Below are 24,851 nucleotides of genomic sequence, written 5' to 3'. Positions count from 1 at the left end.
TATACCCGCCCGCGCCGTCAGATCATTTGGACGTGTGCTGTTTTCAAGAGGTAAAAACGATATAAATACTGTTCGTTTTCTCACACAAACTGCTCGTTTCGTGTCTTAGGCCATCAATGTGTACTTACGATGGGGAATTGTTTAATTTGGACGATGGGAAATTGTTTTATTTTGGACTTTGTGCATGCTCTTTGAGACAGTGACTGTAGACCTGCATTATATGACTGACAGACAAGAACGGTTTGACCTAAAAATATCAAAATTGAAACTACTGCGGAAACAAAGACACCTACATCTTGGATGCCCTTGAGGTAAGCTAAAACATACCAAAATTTATTTTCAAAGTGAACTATCCCTTTAAGTTCTTCAACTCATTCATGTGTGATGAGGATCACTATAGGATTTAGTTAAATTGATGTTTCTAGTTAGCTCATAAAGTCTTTTTCTTAGTGGATTCAAATGAAATAATATCACAGTATAAATATTTAATGTCAATTGACCAATAAATTTCCTCAAATGAAATGAGGTATCTCAGGTTTTAATTCAGTACATAATCAATAACAGTAACATACTGTAAAGATTACATTAAAGAACTGTAAATGCACAGCTGCTCTTGTTTTGCTGCTTTTACAAGTGTGCTGTATACTTTTACAGTATAATTGTAGTTTATGATTTACAGTACTCAAAAAATACTGTAAAATTTACAGCAACTTACTGGCAATTTTGGTTGCCAGTAAGCCTGTCAATTTTACAGTAATTTTTTTACAGTGTATAAATTGTTAGATGTTAGACTCCTCTTCTACAAGCTTCCAGACTTGAGATGCTCCACATCAGGCCTCTTGGGGTTTTGCTTTTTGAATGTTCTAGAAAGTAATTTATCCCAATACCTCTTCCATATCTTTTATCATCCACATCAACTCCTGTCAGAAAGCAAATGCCAGGAATAATCATCTGAACGCATTTATTATTTTTCTTTTGAATAATGTTTAGCCTATTATCCAGAAATTCTCCTTTAAAGTTTCTTATGATGATTAAAATGAGATACAGACGTAAAATATCACACAAAACAAATTATAATGTTGGATTTGTGATTCAGATTGGAAAAAGTTATCAGAATATTCTTGCAAGGTATTAGTTAGGCAGAATTCTAAAAGGAATTTGAAATGAATTCAAGTCACCATTTTTGTATTAATTTTTTAAAAGTATTTTAGCTCCAACAATATTATTTAAGATTTATTGAGAGAATGCAAGAGAGGATGTTTAATTTCCTGTAATCAACATTTTGAACATTTAATCAACATTATGAAGCACATCCGTATCTGAGGAGGCTATCCTGGAGCTCAGAGATGCCGATGTACCGCTCCCTGTATTCTTTCATTTGACTTTCCTCTCTTGTCGGCCAGTATTCAACCCAGGTGTGCTCTCCAAAGACGTACTGCAGACTAAAACAACAGACAAGAGACAAAACAGACACAATTACTGACTTAGCTACTACACTCTATACATTTGTGTAAGGGCCAATGAACAATAAGGATGTCAAAGGTGAAAAAGGAGAATTATTTGAACAATCTTTGCATTCTTGTTGGTTTTTATACATTTTTGAAAAAAAAAAAAAAGTTAATACACACTCAGTTTCACCTGAACCAAACATGTTTTAATAACAGGTCAAAATTAGGGGTGTAAGAAAAAAATCGATACACTTGAGTATCGCGATATTTTATTTTGCAATACTGTATCGATTTTCAAAAACGCAATAGGCCTATCGATTTATTTTTTTTATTTTTTTTTACGTCCAAAAATATTCATGGTAAGACCGTAAGACAGTGGTTCACGTTTATGTTGTTTAAAGGGTTACTTCAGGATTTAGCATTAAGCTTTGTATTAGTAGAAAACCTGTAGTATTTTTGAATTACCATGCTTTCCACCCTCATATCCCCCTGAGAGGAGAGATTTATGTATTTTTTGTCTGGAAAAAATCCTCCGATGAAGCAAAAATCGTCATTTTGCGTCATCGGAGGATTTTCTGGCCAGAGGCTAAAGACTACAGCCAGTAGAAGGCGTTGTTCCGCATGTTTTTAGCCCGCCCATAGAGGGTGGGATCTCACTCAGAATGTACACAGTGTCAGCCGTCTTTCTTTGGAAGCTAAGCTAGCAGGCTCTTGTTCTGTGGAGAAAGCTGAATAGTAGGAGAAAGCTGAGTAAGTAACCATCCTCCTTTTCCCGGACTTGTCCGGCGGGCGAGATCGTTCAAAATGTCCGGGATTCAGCTTTTGCTTTCTGCGGTCGCCATTCATTGTTTACATGCACACCTTTCAATTTAACTGAATTCATTCCGATTGGTGAATTTGAATGTAGTGTTTACATGAACGCTAAACAAGTGATCGGTTGATGTGCGTTTTACCATTGCTAAGAAAAATTCCCGCTCCTCCGTGAGAGATGCAAGACCCGGCGCGTCTCAGTAATCACGCCACCGGCCTCGCGCTGTTCTCCCGCGGCCGTCAGCCTCGTCCTGCTCGCCACAGTAAACATGATGAATGGCGACTGTAGAACGCAAAAGCCGAATCCCGGACATTTTGGACGATCTCTAAATCCCTCGCAAACTCATCACGTAGGCTAGCTTTGTTGTTTACAACTGCGCACTCTTACCGGTAGGCGTGGCCTCCTAAGGCAGCGAAGCAAGTGCATTCTGGGTTTTGTTGTCTTTCATCCACATAAGCCAAAAATACATTTTCTGGCTTTTCTCAGTCTAGAAAGCTCCAAATTCAAAAATTTCTTCACATTTCTTCAACTTAAATGACCTATTTTAAATACACATTCATCTTCCCAGAGGTGAAGTATCCCTTTAAATCCCTACCACTAGATAGCTATGCTGAGACGCACCACTAGTGTCCTCGCCAGGCTCGCCTATAATGGTGCGTGTCCACTGGACATTTTAGGATTGACAGCGGACCGAAGAAAGCGTTGAGAGCGACCGAGAGCGTCAAAAAGTTGGGCAGTTCCTTTATACAAATATCAAGCGAAAAACGCAGTCGGCAGCCAATTGCTGTGAGGTTCGGGATGTGATGTCTACCTTGAGAGTTTAAACATATGCAAATTGTGCTGGAGTTTATGCTGGATTTAGTGCGTAAATCATTTTGTTTACAAATTAGACGTTGTGCAGTTGTTATATAGCCTATATGTTAAATATTTCATTTTGGATGTGTTTATTGTGATTATATTGGCTGGTTTTATAAAAGTTTATACAACTGAAAGGATATCTTTGCTTGGTGCATTTGGAAACAAAGCTTGTCTATTTCTAAATGTAATCGCGTGCATCGTTCACATCAAACGCGAAGAGAGCATCTGGCGCGAGTGATTGCAATGTTAAGTCAATGCAAAGACGCGTTTAAGCGCGTCTGGAGGTCCTGCGGCACGAGGCGTTTAGTGCGGCGCGGTCCAGTTCTTTTAAAATCTTTTATCACATAAAACTTGATTTCAATATGACACATTTATTTTGTTCACTTTCATCCACTTTCATTCATTTTCGTCCAGTTCACGTTGTTGTTTTGTATTGTGACAGGGGCTGTACCTATTTTCTTTTATTATGGCCTACTTGAGCATATAAACATTTGCTCACTAAGAACCTGTAAACCACAAGCCCAAACTGGCAGTTTGATTTTCTGTGTAGCCTACTGAATTGTTTACCTAAAGTAAACTTCTTTGACTTTTATGCACATCATGTCTTTTTTTTAATATTTTTAATATATTTTACTTTTAAAAAATCCCAATATATCGCCTTATGCACAGTATCGAAATATATTGCAATATATTGAATCGTGACCCATGTATAGTGATACGTATCGTATCGCCAGATTCTTGCCAATACACAGCCCTAGTCAAAATACATGTTATATGTGTCTAATGGAGTCTTCTCAGGTTTATGATTTTCTTGTCAAAAGTAATTGCCTCCTGCATAATGCTTACGTCATACTGAAGTTTGTCATACGTTTTTAAACAAAATTGCTTTTTTTTTCTTTCAATAAATATTAGTGTTCACTTATGTCAATATTTCTTTTTTTACAGCCTTATAATCAGACCCCTAATAATCATGAACACCCCTAATGCTTTCACAGTCCTACAGCTCGTACTGGGTCGACATTTCATTCGGAAATGTTAGGCAGTTTTGATTTATATGCTATGTAATGTTTATGATCACGTTAGCTTACATGTGCGTATGCAATGCTTCTATTGCTTGTTTTTCTTTCTTCTTCGCCTGTGTTTTGATCAGGAGATTCTGTACTCTTTCAGCTGCATAATAGCGCCCCCTACCATATAACAGTGAAAACATGGATTGCTGGAAAATTCCGTCAATGGCGGGGAAAGAGTAATACCGTATTTACCACCTATATTTTTTTTACTTTAAACCCCACAAAAATAATCAAAATAACTTAAACCCATGTTCATCACAGGACATTTGAATTCAAGTCATTTTATTTTTAACTCTTTCCCCGCCACTGACGAGATATTTCAGAGTAGACAATCTCCTGATCAAAACACAGGAGAAGAAGCGATATCACATGTAATCATATGTTAAATAACGTGATCACCAACATTAAACAGCATATTATTCAAAATTTGCTAATGTTACCGAATGAAATGTCGACCCATAAAGAGGAAACGACTGTGAAGCTTTAGGGGTGTTAATGGACTCGATCTACTCCATCTGTGTTTTGATCATCGCTCTGAATCCAATCTGACAAAAACGAGATTTTCTTAATTTTGTTAAACTTACCAACACACGAGTGTTGATAAAGAATGCATACAGTTAGAATAAAATTGGCTTTTGGTGTAAAGACAGAGGTTTTTTTTTTGTTTGTTTGTTGTTGTTTATATGTATTGCATGTTCAGATATTAATTCAACAAAATATTCTGGGGGCATGAAATGTTTGTGAAAATGATCAAAAATGCTCGGGGGAACAGCCAACTTAAAAAAAAATAAAAAATAAAAATAAAACCTGGAGGGGAAAGAGATAATTGTATGTCTTTATTTATTCAGGTTTATTGAAGTCTTACTTTGTTCAAGTCTATTCTATGTTATATAAAATGCATTTTGACAAAAAACAACTGTCCCAACACTGAGCCATGAACACCATTCTTCAGACTTTAAATACATAAAGCTCAGGCAAATCCTGTAATTTACAGACACAGAGTGGACACTTACGTTCCTCCGAGCCTTGTCAGGTCAGTGGATTTGCCCATGATGAGGTACGACTTGCCTTCTACCAATCCCAAATGTTCTCTGCAACTGGGACGACCCAAAAATGGTCTGACTTTCCCCACAACATCATCATCAGTGCCTACAGGACAGAACAGTGTTTAGGACACACTTTCTCTACAATCCAAATTAGCCTCATGCTGAATATGTATCTGAGAGAAAAAACTGCATTTAACAAGAATCAGACACATTTCATGATCTGTGGAGTAGCATGGAGAGAATAATGAACCGTACCTTCTCTCAGTGCCTGGTCCACCTTCAAGTGATAGATGTCAGAGTCATGTGCCAGATCTAGCTTATCCACTGTCACTTTATAAACTGTCAAACATAAGTGTAATATTGTTACTGGCATAATAACTGATTAGATTGGATTTCAGTGGCAGAAATCTCCTATTGAGTGATTTGCCTGAGTGGATCACCTGGCCAGGCCTCTGACCTTTTTACAATCCACAATAATCCAACAAAACAGGTAATCATGTCACGAAGTAGCAGTAATAAAGCACTTCACAATGAAGAAGACTATGTTACTATGGACATTTTGAAAGATATGTTGGAAGAACAAAGGAAATTTTACACTGATATGCTCGATAGGCAAGAATCAAGCTTCTTGTCTTTTACAAAAACAATGCTGGATTCTGTAAGCACTATCTTGCACCCAGCGCAATTGACTTTGTACACCGACGCATGTATCATTCCTATTTTGCACCCGCGCAAAGCGGACTTTTCCCTCCACAAACGCACGTCGGTAAGTTAGGAAATACACTTGCGCTCCCTGGGCGGTTCAGCGCAAAGAGGCGGCGTGTTCCAGCGCAAACGTTCCTTCATGCTATTTTGCAGTTTCAGAAAACAATTGCGCCACTAACCAGGAAAAAATAGTTTAAAGTCAGTGGCGCGTGCGCATGTTATTCATAAGCTATTTTAAGGGCGCATGCTTGGCCATAATCAATGTAGCGTGTGCACAACGCGCATACACTTTGATTCTCTCATCTACACAGAAGCAGCAGTTTTCATTTTTGCAAATCATACATTATTACGATAGATAGATAGATAGATAGATAGATAGATAGATAGATAGATAGATAGATAGATAGATAGATAGATAGATAGATAGATAGATAGATAGATAGATAGATAGATAGATAGATAGACAATTTATTATAAAAGCATACATCTAGCTTACACATTTACCCAAATTATCATACGCCTGTTTAACTGAAGTTAATTTGGGTGGGTTTCTCCATTTCAATGGAACTTCTCTCTTTTACGGCCGTGACGAGAGCTTCGGTCTCCTCGGCTGTGAACGCTCCTGGTGCACGCCTGGCAAATCCGCCGTTACAATAGCAATCCGCTATGGAAAACGCCCGATAGATAGATAGTCTCACGCGCGCGTGGTGTGTGCGCGTGCGTAGTGGAGCACACATTGAGCGCTCATTCCCAGACGTTCTGCTTAGCAAGCTCCATTTGTGACTGGATTCCGCGATTCGGTGTCGCTTCGCAAACACAGACACGGTGAATTTATGAATGAAAGTGAAAGTTCTGACACAAAACGAAGTTGTTACGTATCCTCATGATTTTTCAAGTGGGTACACAGCAAAAAGTCCAGTGTTAAATTAACTCTCCTGGGAGTTTATATGGCTCCAGAGTCAGTGTTAAAATATGAGTGTTAAATTAACCCTCAGAGGTCGGAGATCACGCCGGCGTGATCTGCTCGCTTTTTTCCTTATGAGTTGAATTGAGACCCAAAATACTCTTTTGACTTTGATTTTACAAAACAAGTTTCATACATCAATCGATTCTGTTAAATGTGTATTATTTTTGTGTATACTCACAATAAAAACAAAGTGTTGTGCTTTTTGCCAAATAAAGAAAAATAAACGTGATGCGAGTTCTGCCTTCTATCTGCCAGTGTCGTCCATTCTGAAACGCGTCCGAAAATGAACAATAACTCAGCGAATACTCAGTCAAACAGGCAAACAGACATACAGGCATGAAGCTTGAATTCTCTTCTCTTAAATGAAGTAATTTATATAAAAAACAAATATTCTCATGTTGTGAAATCTGTATTCAAAGAGAGCGATTCCAGTCGACCTCATTAGAGCTAATTCAAATGTAATGTGACTCCGCCTACGGAGAGCGCGCACTATTCAAACGCAAATGAATGAGGCAATCCAAGCAAACCTGTGAACGCCCACATATCAGTTTATTCAGATCATTACTTTAACACCGTCTCAGCAGCGCTGTGAGCAATAACAATAATGAAAAAAGTACCTCAGAAGTGCGGGTATATCGAGGAGCGAGCTGAGGAATACTGTAAGTTTTTTTTTCTTCTCACGTGAATCGGGTTTCTGTTTTTGATGAATGAACGGCAGAGATGCGCGCTGTTTACCACAGCTCGCAAAAAGACAGTTTAAATTTAAATCGCGTGTGTGAATGAATGAGGATGTTTTAGCAAACTGTATTACTATGAGTAAAAATCGACTGAAATATGTTGAAATAAAATGTAGGCTATTTGTACGTATTTGTACGTAGCAATACGTATTAAACTGCAATTTTATATGCCCTAATATTTCATAAAAACAACGTTACAGTCAGGCGAAATATGAAAGACAACATTTTGTTGACTAGATCTGAGTACAGTTTTTACTGTAGAATATACTGCCACATAAGCTTTTGATGAAAAAAGTAGCCTACCTCAGAAGTGCGGGTATATCGAGGAGCGAGCTGAGGAATACTGTAAGTTTTTTTTTCTTCTCACGTGAATCGGGTTTCTGTTTTTGATGAATGAACGGCAGAGATGCGCGCTGTTTACCACAGCTCCCAAAAAGACAGTTTAAATTTAAATCGCGTGTGTGAATGAATGATGATGTTTTAGCAAACTGTATTACTATAGCCTACTGAGATGAGTAAAAATCGACTGAAATATGTTGAAATAAAATGTAGGCTATTTGTATAAGCAATACGTATTAAACTGCAAATTAACATTTATATGCCCTAATATTTCATAAAAACAACGTTACAGTCAGGCGAAATATGAAAGACAACATTTTGTTGAATAGATTTGAGTACAGTTTTTACTGTAGAATATACTGAATATATATATCAAATAAGCTTTTGTTTAGCAATTTTTATATAAAATAAAGTCATCAACTAAGATGTTAGCTGTTCCAATTTTGGCTATATTCAAACTAATGAATACATAGATAGGCCTAAAATGTAGGCCTATAATCTTTTTTTTTTTTTTACAAAGAAAGAGTACACTTGAAATATTGTTGAAATTTTAATTATTGTTGTAATTGTAACCTTTTTAATAAAATAGCAAAACATATTTACAAGATAGATGTAAGCAAAATCTTAAATGGTCAATATAAGTCTTCTTCTAATTTTTTGTCCTTGCATTGTGGCTCAGTCAGTCAGAGTCACACCTGAATGAATGGCTAATTATGCAGAGTCATTATGCATAATGGGTGGGACATTTTGTATTCCAAGGTGTAAACCACTCCTCGTTCACGCCCACTCGTGAATTTACACCTTTGCCATTAACATGTTTATAAATAACTGAAAAAAGCACAAATGTCAGAGCATGTCAGAACACCTCCAGTGCCCAGAAAACACCTCAGACTCCAGAGGGTTAACACTCAAGAGTGTTAAAGTTAATGAGCTCATTAAGTGATTAATTGAGTGATGATTGAGCATTATTGAAGACACCTGATGTTAGCAAGCAGAATCACCAAAAGAGAAAATCTATTTTTTAAAGATACCGTTATGGAGATCAGTGTTTGCTTTAGTTGGGCTCTTGATTCATAAACTGTAAACATAAGATTATCTTTGGCTGTTGTATCTGAGTTATAACTGCCAGATGAACAAAGAGAAAGTTGATCAGGTTTTGTTGGTTATGTTTTGACATAATCATAGTTTCACCTGAATCACTCAACTCATTTAGAGTCTAATCTCTGACTTAAATGTATATTGTTGATTACAGCATCACTGTGATTCTACAGCATAAGATCTTTTTTTGTAACTAGTCTAAAGGATTTCTTAAAAGTTGTTCTGATAAATTAAAATCTTTCTTTTAGGCGCACACAGACATCAAGAATCAGTGTATGAATCTCAACTATGGTGACAAACAGAATATTCAATTAGGAAAAGGAAATCAGTAAGACAATTCAGATCATAATTTATTCATACCGCAATGCATGATGGGAGCCATGAATGAGTTTTGATTGGTGGCACCCAGAATGCACTGCAACATGCTTTATTATTGTCACCATTGTTGAGATTCACAGGCTGATTATTGATGCCAGTGTATCTAATTAAAGCAATTTTCTAGGTATTTTTATCAGAACAATTTTTAAGAAATATATTGCATTATATTGATAATGATAAAAATCATTTGCTGTAGAATCACAGGCTCTGTAATCAACATGATAAATCTGACTCTCTAAATGAGAGTTGATTTTCAGGTGAATTTATGATTATCAAATCATAACCAACACCACCTAATCACCTTTTCTCTTTGTTCATCTGAGAGTTATAACTCATATACAACAGCCAAACAAAGTGTAAAGTTAATGATTTATGGGTCAAGAGCCCAACTAAATCAAACACTGATCTCCATAACGGTGTCTTAAAAAAAATAGATTTTCTCCTTCAGTGATTCTGCTTGTTAACATCAGGTGTCTTCAATATTGGTCAATTATCACTCAATTAATCACTTAATGAGCTCATTAACTTTAACACTCTTGAGTGTTAATTTAACACTCATATTTTAACACTGACTCTGGAGCCATATAAACTCCCAGGAGAGTTAATTTAACACTGGACTTTTTGCTGTGTATACGGAAATCCTTGGCCTTTTCTAGTGGGTATACGGCGTATACCTGCGTATCACGTAGACTACACCACTGCCCAAACCACACCTATGAGTAATGAAGCTACTTCAGACCAACCCATTTTAGATTTGCGCCGGGCGCAAGAGTCATTTATCCCGCCGGGAAAATAGCAACAGTGCCGAGACCCGCCCACAAAGTTACTTGCGCTTTGCGCTTGACACTTGCATTTCAGATCGTTAAAATAGGGCCCTTTATGTTGGAAACCTCATATTAGTGCCATAAGTACAAAAATAGCCAAAGTGGTCGGTATATTAGGAAAAATCCGGCACTTGATTAACAAAAAAGTTGCAGTTATGTTGTATTACTCAATGTTGTATCCATATATCAGTTACTATAATGTTGCTTGGGCTAGTACCCACCCAACTAAATCTATTTTTAGACAGATTTTTCTGTATTATTTTTCGACTTCAGAAGCGAGCTTTAAGAATAATATTTTGTGTAAATCGTAGACACTCCTCCCAATCACTGTTTGCTCAGGCAAGTATTCTTAGTGTTTACCAAGTGAATCAGCTTCAAATTGCTTTATTTGTTTATAGCTCTATAATAAATGTTATTTCCCAAGCACTTTTGTAATATTTTTATTTTTTATAATGAATTTCACCAGTATCCGACTCGTAGTAGTTGTCTTATTAGGCCTCCCTACTCTCGCACGACTCAAACACAGTTTAGTATATTATACAGAGGGTCAAAGGTATGGAATAGTCTTCCCACATCATTTATTGAGGTTTCTAAAGAACAGTTTAAACAGAGAGTAAAATTGTAGTTACTACGTTGTTTGAATTTTCCATATGGGTTTGTGCTTTAAATCCAATTTTAAATTGTTTTATAATATGTTTTTAATTTGTTAAATATAATTGTTTCTATGGAGATTGCCACTAATTAAGCTCCTTGAGGGTTTTTCGGCAATTGTCCATCACATTCTTTTTGTGAAATGTATAACACTGTTTTTTTTTATGTTTTTGTTGTCAAATCAAATCAAATCATTATTTTTTTTAAAATTAATTTACACAGGGGTTAAATGAATAGTTCACTCAAATAGGCACCTTGTCATCATTTACATCATGTTGTTGCAGACCTCTGACTTCTGACAACAAAAACTAAGATATTTCCCATTTGAAAAAGAAAAACTCCATGTGATCATACCGCTCACTGGATGAATTGGCTCCAATGGTTCTTGAGTTAACAACTCACTTGAAGGGAATATTTACAGTGATTTAAAAGTGAAATTTGGGTCTGTTGCTCTCACAGAGTTTGCCATTTTTGGAGCTTAACATTTTACCAGTCTAACTTAATCGTACAAACCATTTGTTGCAGTTGATCTACGATAAAGTAAGGCTTAAGATGCTTTTGGAACTGTAGTTCTGGTTATATTTCAATGATGAAATTATTAGTGACTTGATTCATCGATCTCACCCAGTATTATAACCTGATTATACAAATGCTTTATTATTTTTTCTCTACAGATGATTAAATTTCAGCAATGCTTTAATCATCTGAAGATTTTAAAATCACACACAGACATCAATAATCTACATATGAATCTCAACAATGGTGACAATCAAACAAATTCTTCATGTTGCAGTGCATGATGGGAGCCACCAATCAGAACACATCATTGGCTCCCATCATGCATTGCAGCATGAATAAATTATGCAGCTGAATTGTCCTGTAATTTTCATTTTTTCCTGGTTGCTTTTATTTTACTATTGGTTTATTATGACTTTAGTTTTGTGACGTTCAGAGTTGATCTGTTTGTCACTAGTTTGTTTATTGTCACCATTGTTGAGATTCATATGCTGATTCTTGATGTCTGTGTGTTTAAAATCAATAACTTGTGTACACAAAGTATCTTCAAAATTGTTCATATTGCTGTTGGATCTCAAACTGTAGAATTTCAGGTCTACTAAATGAGATAACAAGTATATAGTAAAAGATTTAGACTCTGAATGACATCAGTGAATCAGGACACTAAATGATGATAATGTCATTATCATCAAACCATAATGTGTAGAAATGCACCGATTACAATTTTCTGGGGCGATTCCGATTTCCGATTTTTCATTAAGTTTGACCTGCCGATACAGATTTTAGCCGATTCCGATTGAATTTTTTCTAACCACTTTACAACACACACAAATATTTATTTTATATCTTTTCTGTAATAGAACATTTTACAATTTGCATAGTACATATTTTTTTGAACAGATAAACTCTATAAAATAGAACTATATAAATTAATCCAGGTGTGGGTAATTCAAACATCTAAAGTGCAGTGTTATGGAAGAACAATTTCCTTTTCACATTCAATATCCAATAATTTTTATAAATGTATTTAGCAAACTAAACGTCTGTATGAAAACAGGGAATGGCAATAAAATAATATATAAATAAACAATAAATAGCCTTGCAGTATAAAGATATTTCTCAAAGCACACACACACACAGGCCTATTGCAATCACTTGTACAAACTGAATAATAAAACAAGTTTAAATGGGTACATTTTCTATAAATATTAGTCTTTGTTTTCTTTTCTGACATAGCCTATTCCAGTTCTTGTTAAAACACAAATTCTGTGCATTTTGGGCGCTTTTTTGTGAAACCCTATTTGGGCTATTTTATCCATCAAAAGTGTGCTTTCCCTTTAATTGAGCGTGAGCAGTGCAGCAAATTGACTCGGCGCCGAACACGCGCTTCACTGCTCGCGACGCTCCTGCTTGACGCTCACGCGCTGCTCCCGCTCCCATTGTGAAAGCACTCATCGATTAACATGCACGCTGAAAAAAAAATACGCACTTGCGGTCTGAACGGACGTAATTCACTAGGGCTGACTTCTAATAGTCGAGGATTCCACGATTCGATTCGGAGAGGTCTGATTTGCGTCAGTTTGGTTTGAAATGTGCTGGGGACAGAGAAGCATTCGCATTTTCAGAAGGGCTGGGTACCATTTTTATTTTATTTTTTCGCTTTCGCGCAGGTCATGTTTTGAAAGACGATGTCCTGTAGCTTACTAATGTAAAGAAATAAAAATGTATTCAAAAATCTGCTTCACATTTTCAGCAGGGCTGCGGAGCGGCTGTGAGTTGACTCCACACGGTTCTCATGTGCGTTAAAAAGCTTTTACGTGGTTTAATGTACCTAAACAATGATTACCAAATTCCCCTCTCATGTTGCTCCACATAACCACTTAAAATGATAAAAAAAAATCGAACCCAGAGTCCAATTATTATGGACGTTATCTGATATTAAGTGTTTCTGCTTTACATTTTCAGCAGGGCTGCGGAGCGGCTGTGAGTTGACTCCACGCGGTTCTCATGGGCGTGAAAGAGCTTTACGTGGATTAATGTACCTAAACAACCATCACCAAATTTCTCTCTCATATTGCTCCTCATGTTTATGAAATGTTATGATATATGTGTAATATATATGTGTTTTTTAGCTCTTTTGTTTGAAATGGAAAAAATCTAGCTGCTATCTAAAAAAAAAAGAAAAAAAAAAAAGGTTCGACTATCAGTCGACTACGGCAAAATCTAACGAATCAGATTCGACTATGAAAATCCTTAGTCGAAAACAGCCTTATAATTCACGAGGTTTCCTACATGTGTGTTCCGTGTGCATGTGTGATTCTGATGTTGCGCGATGTTAATCATGCGGCGCCCGAGTGCATTTGTCCGGCATAAAATCAGCATTTGTCAGACTGACCGGCCGGTCGCCGGTCACGGCCAATCACGTGAAAATCGGCCAATTCCGGTCACCAGCCGATCAATCGGTGCATCCCTTATAATGTGAGCAGATCATGTTTTCTCTTGCAGTAACAAATGTGCTTTATAAACAGTGTTGGAACAGTCAAAGAAAAACTATCAGCAAAAAAAAGGGTCAAGACCTCAACTAAAGAAAACACTGACCACCATAATGGTAACTTGAAACGAAAAATTCCATAAAACATTACCGTCTAAACTTCTGTTGAATCTCAAGAACTTTTGTCGATGTATGACAGAAATAAACTCAAACTGGTAATATTAAGTGCAATAATGTGTAATGTCACAAAGTCAGTTGTAGTTCTTGTGTTTCTCTTTTTTCTGTTATTGTTTTTTCTCTTTCCTTTAATGATTCTGCTTGTTATCATCAGGTGTCACCACTAATGGCCAATCATCACTTAATTAATCACTTAATTATCTCATAAACTTCAACACTGCTTCAGTGTTAACTTAATTATCTCATTAACTTCAACACTGCCTCAGTGTTAATTTTAACACCCTGTTGTGTGGACACATATGTGCACTGAGGAGTGTTAATTTAACACTGGGGATTTTGCTGTGTGGAAAACAATTCCTTTTGAGGAATCCCTTTGTAGGTTTTCAACAACATGGGGGGTGTAAATAATGAATTCTTGATTTATGAAAGTATAACAGTCATGACAATGAAATAACCTACCATAATCCATGCCAGCTTCACAGGATTTATTCATACGAGCATTTTCATCGACTTTGTTTTTCTTCTGGAAAGTGCAGCTTTCTGCGTTCAGAGAAGTTATTAATGCACACTTGTAATAACGCACACACATAAATAATTTTTTTGTTTCCTCGTTCACATACAAGAATAAAAAAAACAATGTTTAAAATTACAAATAGACTGAAGGTAACTAAACCAAATACTACAAAAGTTTAGGATATGGTCATTTTATATTATTATTTGTGTGTGTTTATACCTTCTGCACAAACGCACATGTCTCCCTTACACAGTCTGTTTATAGCACCATCTGCCCTTTCAGGGTGGTAGAACTTCATACAGCGTGCATCTGAGAGAAAAGAGAGAGAGAGAGAGAGAGAGAGAGAGAGAGAGAGAGAGAGAGAGAGAGAGAGAGAGAGAGAGAGAGAGATTTAATTTAATGCAGGGAGGTCAATTAATTAAAAATGCTAATATTACATAATATCTGCTGAAAAAAGCTCACAAATGAGTATAATTTGAAGACATTTTTGTGGCAGATGAGTGAATCATCAAAAAAATTCTTTTTACCTTTCCTTTACATAAAATCAAAAAACAAACAATTATCATAAGGAAGAAAACAAATACACATACACAAAAGTGTTACGGCCTAAGCCTTATGAATGTTGTATTTGTATTTTGTGTGTATCTGTTAGTGCTCTGATTAGTCTCTTTTCTCTTCTGAGTGTTAGCCTCCGCCCCTGCACACCTGTGTCCCGTTGCTCTAATGGCTCCTGCTAGTATATAAGAGTAGTGTGAAACAGAATGAGTCATGCAGCATGGTTCAGAGTGAAAGAAATGTCGAGGAAATGCTGTTTTTTTTTTCACTGTGAGGGAAAAACATAATTGCATAGACTTCCAACGGCAGAGGAATTGAAGAATCAGTGGTTACAATTATTTTACAACCTTTTGCACTGCAGTTCGATGCAGGTCTGTTATATAAGCCGCTTTGCGACCAAGTAGTTATAGGAAGTTTTCTATTAGGAACTTAGTTCTAGGAACTGTCCACTTCTAAACAGTTCTAAGAACTACTCTCCCCCAAACTCTGTTTTGCTGTTTGCGTTCACACTGGCCAAGTGGCCATAGGAACTGGTAGGAGGGGTAAGGGAGTGACGCAAGCACGGTGACTTTTATTTTGACGGCGCGACGGACCTTTATTTTGGCGGCGCTGAGAACGCCAGAGCAAACAATGCTCGCATTCTCTGTGTTTATTAGTTAGCGATCTGTCTAACAGTACTGTTTAATATGTTATTAGATAGAACTGTTATAGAAAGTAGACAGTATATGAAAAAAGGTTATTAGCCTATGCCGTGTGGTTGATGTCCAGTGTTGCTAGCTGGGCAGATAAACATAATCATGTTTGGCTTGGTCCCCTCAAAGTTGCATTGGATTTTCTCTTCAGCATAAAGGTTTAAAGACCCATCTATCACTGTTTTCCATGTTTGTATAGTTAGTTTATGGAGTAAATATATAGGCTATAATCTGTGTGTTTACATTTTAGCTGTTTTAATAATGTCGGGTGCTGGTGTTCCGCGTGCGTTCGGTCAATCAGCGTACACTAACGTCATGGATAGTTCCTATTCACCTTATTTTTAACGGAAATATGGACGCAGCCAGTTGACGGTATTTTGTGCGAGACTTCCGGTCAGGCACTTCCGGTCACTGGCGCGCTAACTCACTCAAACAAGTGTTCGTAACTAACTTATGGCTTCGGGGAAGACCAGGATTGTTTGTGCAGTTAGAGGTTGTCATAATAACTGGTACAAAAGAAAGATTTACTTGGAGCAGGAGTGTTTTAATCATCGAATCATCAGGCGCCCTACGACCAGCGACACACTGGCTGCGTGGCGTTTCTGTTGCGTGGTGTTTTACAAGTCTTTGCACACAAGAAACGTGTCTGACGCGGCACTGCTAGGTGACATATGCCTCATTCATTGGTGATTTCGACATAATGGGGAGAGAGTTGTGGAAGGCCTAGCAGCTATACTTAATGTTAAACAGCAGCAAAGACAACGTCGGCAGTATTGACGGCAAAATAGGCTACAGGATATTTCGTTCTGTATTGACAGGTGCAATATTAGAAAATCGATTTTTTTTCATTGCATTTATATCTGCTTTTGTCAAAACCTAAATTTTCAAACATCAAAATGGCATTTATTAATATGTATTCATGTCAAAATGAAATACAAACATCTTTTCCTATTCTATTTCTAGTCTCAATAAAAACCATAATAAAAACTCCAAGGAGAAACAAAATCATTATAGTAACACCTGTATAAAATCTAGTGATCATGGCATTTATTTTGTATGATTTACAATTATTTATAGCCATCTACTTATTGCTATCCTGTGCTTTGGTTGCATTCTGAAGGCAGTATTAATACATTTGACATGACAAAATACCTCCATAGATATATTAGTCCAGCGCTGGCTCGACTGTGTTTAGGGCGGTGCTGAAGGCGCCGGTGAAGTTTTGGCACTCTGCCAGCTAGATGCATGAGTGTTTTCAACCAGGTCCGGTACCCTAACTGAGTGAGGCAGGGCTTTAGTTCTTTGTAGTATTCATCTGCTACGGCAATGTGTAACATTTTTCTGTCAACTCTGCATAATCCTTCGCGATCGATATCGTTATTTAGCCCAGGGAAGCGAGGAAACGGAAGTGCCGCACAAAAACCGGATATTGGACCCATGTTTACTTCCACGTTCGAAAATAAGGTGAATAGTGCTGGTTTAGACCTTACTCTGAAGTAGGACCTAAATTAGTTCCTACAAATGGAGTTCCTAGAACTAAAATCGTTCCTAGTTCCTGCGGTGCGAACACGCCGACATCCGGGTACTTTAGCCAATAGTTCTAGGAACTGTGAAAAGGTTCCTCCGGTCGGAAAGCGGCTATTGATGCTGTTATGTATGACAGATATAACATCACATCTGAAATTTAAGAGAGGTATAAAATGAAATTACCACTGTGAAAGTCGTGCTTGTGATTGTAGTTTGGGTCAGTCAGCTTGTTCTTCTTGACTGCCATTATTGGACTCAAACTGATACGGCAAAACTGATGCCATAGTCAGCGTAGTTCAGAGGTGGAAAGTCCAGGGGTCAGAAAGTAAAAGTCCTGCCATATGTTTATTCCACCCATGAACTCGCAGCTGATTTTACTAATTAGTTCTCTCTCCTGCTGAATTAGCAAATCCAGGTGATTGGAACAAAATACTGCCCAGATAGCAACATTGTTTCGGCCCGGATCCGGCCCATATCTGGCACTTGTGGAATGCGGATCTGGCCCACATGCAGCGTGGAATGACGGCCCTTGGGTGGCCCACTCCTGTTTGCCAGATCTGGGCCACAAGCAGGCCATAGCAATGCCACATGTCAGCCAAGAGCAAAGAAATAAACCACAACTGGTCCTTATCTGAGCCATAAAGTCTGTGTATATTAAATACAGAGTCATCTCAGCCTTAATAAGCCTGTTAACAAGCAGAAACACTGAAGGAAAGAAGAGAACAGAAAAAGAGACGAGCAGAAACACAAGAACTACAACTGACTTCAGCAACAGTCTAAGATGAAATCAACTGAAGAGAAAAGAAGACATTAAATCTGTGAAGATCTCAGCAGAGGAGGATTAAACAACTCCACAAACAACATTACCAGCTTCACTTATTACTAACCAGACTGACTTTATTTCTGTCAGACGTCTACAGAAGTTCTTATTGAGAATTAACAGAGGTTTAACTATAATGTGTTTCATTTGAAGTCACCATAATAGTGAATAGTGTTTCCATTAGTTGGGCTCTTAACTCTTAGGATATCTAAACTCCTAGTCTTTTTTGGCCGCTGTGGCAGTGTGTTTGTCAAACACATTTGCAGCAGCAAAGAAAGCTAAAGTGAAATGAGATCAGGTGATGATGGTTACCTGTTGATGATTTTATAATCATCATGAAATAACCTGTTTCACTGATGTCTTTGTAATCTAACAATTGTGTTGATCCATTAATACTTTCACATCACAAACCCTGTGTATCTGCAGCATGAGATCCACCAATATTATAACAGTTAGTTTAAAACTTTTATCAAACATGAGATAAAAAAAAAATTAGCTTTTGTTGACACACACAGACATCAACAATCAGCGTATGAATCTCAACAATGGTGACAATCACAAATATTTAGATAAACAGATAAATTCAGAACATCACTGAAAAGCTACTAATTCACAACAAAACCAACAGCAAAAAATAAAAGCAAATATTTAGAATCAAACAAAATTATAGAACAATTCAGCTGCATAATTTATTCATGTTGCAATGCATGCTGGGAGTTTTGTAATATGCTGGTACCCAGCATGCATTGCAGCAAAGTACTTTTGATTGTCACCATTGTTGAGATTCATACGCTGATTGTTGATGTCTGTGTGTCTCATCATAAACTGACTTTTTTGTGCTCATGTTTGATAAAGTCTTTGAACTTATTGTTATAATATTGCTGTATCTCATGTTGCAGTAACACAGGGCTTGAAAATATTAATGGATCAACACAATTGTTAGATTCCAAAGACATCAGTGAAACAGGTTTCATTATGATTATAAAACCATCAACAGGTAACCATCATCACCTGATCTCATTTCACTTTAGCTTTCTTTGCTGCTGCAAATGTGTTTGACAAACACACTGTCAGAGCGGCCAAAAAAGACATAATATATAGTCAGAGTTAAGAGCCCAACTAATGGAAACACTAATCACTCTTATGGTGACTTTAAATGAAACACATTAGAGTTAAACCTCTGTTAATTATCAATAAAACCTTCTGTAGACGTCTGACAGAAATAAAGTCAGTCTGGTTAGTAATAAGTGAAGCTGGTAATGCTGTTTGTGGAGTTGTTTAATCCTCCTCTGCTGAGATCTTCACAGATTTAATGTCTTCTTTTCTCTTCGGTTGATTTCATCTGAGGCTGTGTCTGAAGTCAGTTGTAGTTCTTGTGTTTCTGCTCGTCTCTTTTTCTATTCTCTTCTTTCCTTCAGTGATTCTGCTTGTTAACAGGCTTATTAAGGCTGAAATTACTCTATATTTAATATACACAGACTTTGTGGCTCAGGTAAGGTCCAGTTCTGGTTTATTTATTTGCTTTTGGCTGACATGTGGCATTGCTATGGCCTGCTTGTGGCCCAGATCTGGCAAACAGGAGTGGGCCACCCAAGGGCCGTCATTCCACGCTGCATGTGGGCCAGATCCGTATTCCACAAGTGCCAGATGTGGGCCGGATCCGGGCCGAAACAATGTTGCTATCTGGGTGAGGAGGACCTTTACTTTCTGAACCTGGACTTTACACCTCTGGCGTAGTTACAGTATTGTTTACAGCAAAGCCTCCGGAGCTGATTCTCAACAGTTAAAGGTAGACCCATCAGAAAGGACTGGGACCGCCTGACCAAGTCGACTGAACACCTGTGGGCGTGACAACGATGCGATGATGCGAAATGAGGCGTAGTTGTCTACACTGGAGGCGGTCATATGCAAATGACTGCTACGTCACTTCGTACCATGACGTCACTTCTTACCATGGGTCCCCAACAAGCTGTAATTAGCGCTTGATTAAATAAATGCTTCATTTATAATGGGGAGGACGTCTTCCTATGAAACTTGCAGGAAGCTTTAATGGTACAAAGACCTCTTATATACCAAAAGATCAAGGCAAATTTGGTTTCTCATAATATGACCCCTTTGAGAAATATTATTTTCAGTGGACTCAATTGTAGAAAGATCACAGTACGATCAGTATAAAGTTGTATAAAAACTGTTTGAAACAATCGGTTTCCCAACTTATCACAGTTGGAAGAGCTAGCTCTGCACTCTTCCTGTCGCCCTTTCTGTAAAATATTGATGTATTCATTTTCTGAAAAGAAGAAATCATATTGTTGATAACTATACTACAAAAATCACCTTCAATAAACAAATAAACAAACAAATAAATAAACAAATAAATAACTGCAATCACATTGTTGATGCTCAGGATCAGGATCAGGAAATACATTAGCCTACTGCAATTCCACTGTGGTAGAGCGTTGTCACATAGAAACATTAATATTCTCTCAATTTACAGTAAAACTATGTTAGATTAAGTTGATTTGTGAATAAAAATATCTAATTAACTTTAGATGGTGCAAAAAAATCCCCCTTGAGAAGAGATGTTTGGAAATGAGATTAATAGAGCAATTTCTGGAGCAGTTCAACAGTCTTCAGTGTGAGGGACAGTGGGGAGAAGAGTTTTGGAGGAACATTCAAATGTTAATACTTAATGGCACTGAATTAACATGTTAATTTGAGAGCTTCAGTTGAATTGTTTTTATAGATAAAACATGCAGCAATAGCTCACCTGGTGAGTAATATTCATATACAAGCTTTACAAGCTTTAGTAAGCTTAGCAAAGAACGTTTTGGGAAGGAATGTGCTTAGAAAACACAGAGAGTCCGAATTTGTTAATTCAGAACAAAACGAACGAATAATTCAAATAGCCCATTCGCTACAGGGACAGTGGAGAAAAGAGTTTTGGAGGAACATTCAAATACTTAATGGCACTGAATTAACATGTTAATTTGAGAGCTTCAGTTTAATTGTTTTTATAGATAAAAGAAATAGTGTGTGTACATGCAGCAATAGCTCACCTGGTGAGTAATATTCATATATTGTGACGGCAGCAGGTTGAAGCAGACCCACATTAAACATCTTGTGCATTCTGAAGGAAAGTCTTTCTGTCTCTTTACGAGAAACCTAATGAGACAAAAAAATAAATAAAAGCAAATTTACATGATATTAAATATCAAATTGTACAATGGAAACTGCCCACATTAACATTTGCACAAGCAACAACTAATAACTAAAAACTAATAATGTGGGTCAAATTTAAAACAATTTTTGTAGTAAAAATTATTAATTATATTTGCATTTGAATTGTGATTGGTGTTTCTTTCTTGCATTCATTTAACAATGTACAGCTGCAATTACACTGCAAAGACAGTATTCTGTTTTGCATAGCTGATAGAAACATATACATGTAAACATTATAATTTAGATCTATATATTAAATTAGCACATTCACTTCTGCTTAAAGTATCATGTGAAATATGATTCTGATAAGCAGTCTGTAATGTACCAAAGTTACGTGGAACCACATGCCCTTACAGTTAATGAGCATCTAGGAATCAGATTTCAACAATACTGTGATATTAACCAAAACACATGGTTTCAAGATAAAAAGAAAACAAATCTGTGTTTGACATCATCGGTCTGCTGAAATACCTTATCTAAGTAGAGGATGAGGGATCCTCTCTCTGACAGCTCTTTATTCTTTTCATATTTCTGAATGTATCTCTCCTTCCCCGTGGACAACTGAGGGCAAGAAAATGAGAAAAATAACTCAGTGCATCACATGATGAGCAACATGTTTTATGGCCTATCTGCAGATGTGAGGCAATTCTGCATCAGTTTATCATCATAATACCTCTTTAAGATCATTTTCTTCAACATCAAATCCTGTCGGTATGCCAATGTCCAGAATAGTCATAGTGGCATCGGTTTTATCACTTTTGTAGCTGTAAAGATGGAGATAAAGTGCAGGTTTTATTAACAGGTTCAGTAAGTCTTCAGTTTTCCTCCATCAACTGATTCTGCGTTTAAGGCTGCTTTCACACTAGAGCTTTACATGCAAACCTGAGTCCGTTTGATGTCAGATTTCTTATATTGTAGTGTAACGTAGAGCTGCTTGTCTCTGAATAAACTCTTTTATCCGTGTCAGAACGCAGTGAAACTGGAGTCTCCCCTGAAATCATTATCTAACTGTCCCTGGTACTCGCGTTCATGAAGCAAACATACAGCGAATGTGGGACAGTAAACAAACCAAGTGTGAAAACAGCCTAAATGAGCACATGCTGATTAATTACAAATTAAATGGTTTCTTGACAAAAAATAAAATAAAAATTGGGGTATTTGTCCACATACATGAAATCCATAATGAAGTTGTAACTTTCAAAGGCTCCTGGTTTTGCTAAAAGGAAACAAAAGTATTTGGTGGTTTTAGTTCAAGTCAAGTCTTCCCTTTCTAAAGGGAATATGAAAATAAATTTCATTAAAATGAAGATTTAATACATAGAGGTATTTGGGGAAATACAAGTTAACTAGTTAACCCTGGGTCAGTCTAGCCTGTTGGTAAACATAATCCTGTGTTATCATGTTTAATGTTTAATGTTCCACTTCTAATGTCATTATAGTTGTAGTTAAGTGTCAAAATGTTCCTAAACAGGGTTAGAGTGACGATAACCCAGGGTTAAGCACAGTGTGAAAAGCCTTAATGTTTATAAAGTGCTACAGAAAGGCCTCTTTGTCAATCTCACTTTCAGGGGCTTTTTCCATTTTAAGAGTCAGATCAAAGAGTGTACAGTCAGACTTCTTCTCAACAGGTCTGGCGTAGTACAGCGTCAGAACCTGAAAAGAGCAGCACGTCTCAGATTAGATGTTAAAACACTTTAATCTTGCTGTTGACCGTATAAACGCTCATGAACACTCACTGAGAGAGTGGCTGTTCCAGTTCCTCTAGCCGTCACATTGAAGTCCTTGTTGATCTCCAACTGTTGAGTGAACACACGTACTCGAGTCAGCAGGATAATCAAATCCATGATGTAGCAGAGATACCTGAAGACTTTATTGACCAAACTCAACACATTTGATGTAGACAATTAAATATGATGGATGACAAATAACAAAACTCCCAACATTCCTCACTTACTATGATACAAAATCATTCAATTGACATGAGCAACACACATTTTGAAGCAGGTTGATGAGTTTCTCCTCACCTTGTATGACTGTGTAAGATGCACATTGGCTCTTTTAATGGTAAATCTGACAGGTCTTCTTCCTGCCACGGACAGCTCCACGTCCAGATTGAAGTTTTGTTGGTCCTTCACCTGCGTGCGATACGCTGCCACGGCCTGAAACACCATGATGGTTGCCTGGAAAGTGCAGAACAGCATTCAAAGACAAGTTCTGCATCTGTCTATCACAGTCAGATGATGAGATGTTGGTGTACCTGTGTGGTGCCAGATCCACCATAATGCGACTGTTTTGAACGCAGCCAGCGCACTGCCTCTCCTGCTTTATCAAAGTCTTTGGCCTTCACAAGTGCCAGCACAGCATAGGCCGTCGCCTCCAGTGAGTGATGATGCTGTCCAGCGACAGCCCAGGACCTACCGGCTGATTCAAACACAAAGCAGGAATAATAACAGGACTGTGTTCCTTTACTGTTATTAACACCAACATGCAGCAATCATTACACTACAACATTTGATCATTTTTCTATTATTTACACTGGGTTAGAATTATTCCATGTAAAGCAAAACACTTTTTGATGACTTGTTACTGACCTTCTCCTTTGGTGGAATGTTTCATCAAGATCTCTTTATTGAGTTTGTCAGCATTGGCCATGGCGTAGGACGTCATCGCAACAGCGTAAGGATTGGTCAGTTGTGGAAGTCGAGCTTCTAAGAAAGCAACAGCCCTCCTGATACTTCCATCCAGACTCTATAAAAGTGTGTAAGAGGTTAAAAGTTCTTAGATCTGCATCCTACAACATACTGTATAATTCACCAACTCTTCAAGGTTAATTTAAGTTGTTACCTGTATGATTTCACCCATCACAACTCTTTAGATTAACTTTGTCATAAGGGTCAATAAATAATACAGTCGAATGGCAGAAAAAAGGTTTTAGACAGTAATGAAGTCATATATAATTCATTTTGCTTGCCTGGAATCATTTAACCCCTTTGGTATCTACTATTTTTGACGAAAGTAAAATTAGCAACCAAATATTTGTTCTGTCCAGTACCTTTTTTACTAAACCACCTTTGAAAGAGGCCCTGTGTTTGGTTTATGCTTGGAAAGATGCTTCAAAGTGTTGCCTTGTCCACTAATAATTATAAAAGTTACTTTATTATGGAGTCACTTTATGGACTTAAGAAAGTTTATTAATTCTATAAAATCAGTCCAGTTATGAGTCAAGCTGTTACAGGTTGCGATATCTTGGTCTTATTTCCAAAATATAACATTTGCTTAATTATGTTTATGATAGAATTGTTTTTATTTCCACTACTGAATTTTTGGTGCCTGTAAATCAATGAACTGTGTGTGCATAGAACAGGATTAAGCACTAAAAGATGAAGTGACACATTGCCATTGATTCAG

At 37.2% G+C, this 24,851-nt stretch overlaps 1 protein-coding gene across 1 annotated transcript in view; it reads right to left on the bottom strand.

Moving 5' to 3' along the window:
• Positions 1 to 471: 471 nt before the first annotated feature.
• The window catches only part of LOC308688222 (complement C3-like), a 76,195-nt gene continuing 51,815 nt past the window's right edge, over positions 472 to 24,851 (bottom strand). Inside the window, exons 27-40 of the mRNA XM_081361149.1 lie at positions 24,035 to 24,191; positions 23,701 to 23,864; positions 23,468 to 23,623; positions 23,180 to 23,239; positions 23,006 to 23,096; positions 22,614 to 22,659; positions 22,117 to 22,207; positions 21,915 to 22,004; positions 21,281 to 21,386; positions 14,850 to 14,939; positions 14,576 to 14,656; positions 5,489 to 5,572; positions 5,201 to 5,336; positions 472 to 1,442 (exon numbers count right to left, since the gene is read on the bottom strand). Of these exons, the coding sequence (XP_081217275.1) occupies positions 1,301 to 1,442; positions 5,201 to 5,336; positions 5,489 to 5,572; positions 14,576 to 14,656; positions 14,850 to 14,939; positions 21,281 to 21,386; positions 21,915 to 22,004; positions 22,117 to 22,207; positions 22,614 to 22,659; positions 23,006 to 23,096; positions 23,180 to 23,239; positions 23,468 to 23,623; positions 23,701 to 23,864; positions 24,035 to 24,191 (1,494 nt within the window). The 3' untranslated portion in view covers positions 472 to 1,300. The remainder of the gene's footprint in view (positions 1,443 to 5,200; positions 5,337 to 5,488; positions 5,573 to 14,575; positions 14,657 to 14,849; positions 14,940 to 21,280; positions 21,387 to 21,914; positions 22,005 to 22,116; positions 22,208 to 22,613; positions 22,660 to 23,005; positions 23,097 to 23,179; positions 23,240 to 23,467; positions 23,624 to 23,700; positions 23,865 to 24,034; positions 24,192 to 24,851) is intronic.

The sequence above is a fragment of the Scardinius erythrophthalmus genome (assembly GCF_964197995.2).
Source record: "Scardinius erythrophthalmus genome assembly, chromosome: 3".
Classification (NCBI taxonomy): domain Eukaryota; kingdom Metazoa; phylum Chordata; class Actinopteri; order Cypriniformes; family Leuciscidae; genus Scardinius; species Scardinius erythrophthalmus.
This window is presented reverse-complemented; position numbering and strand designations above follow the sequence as displayed.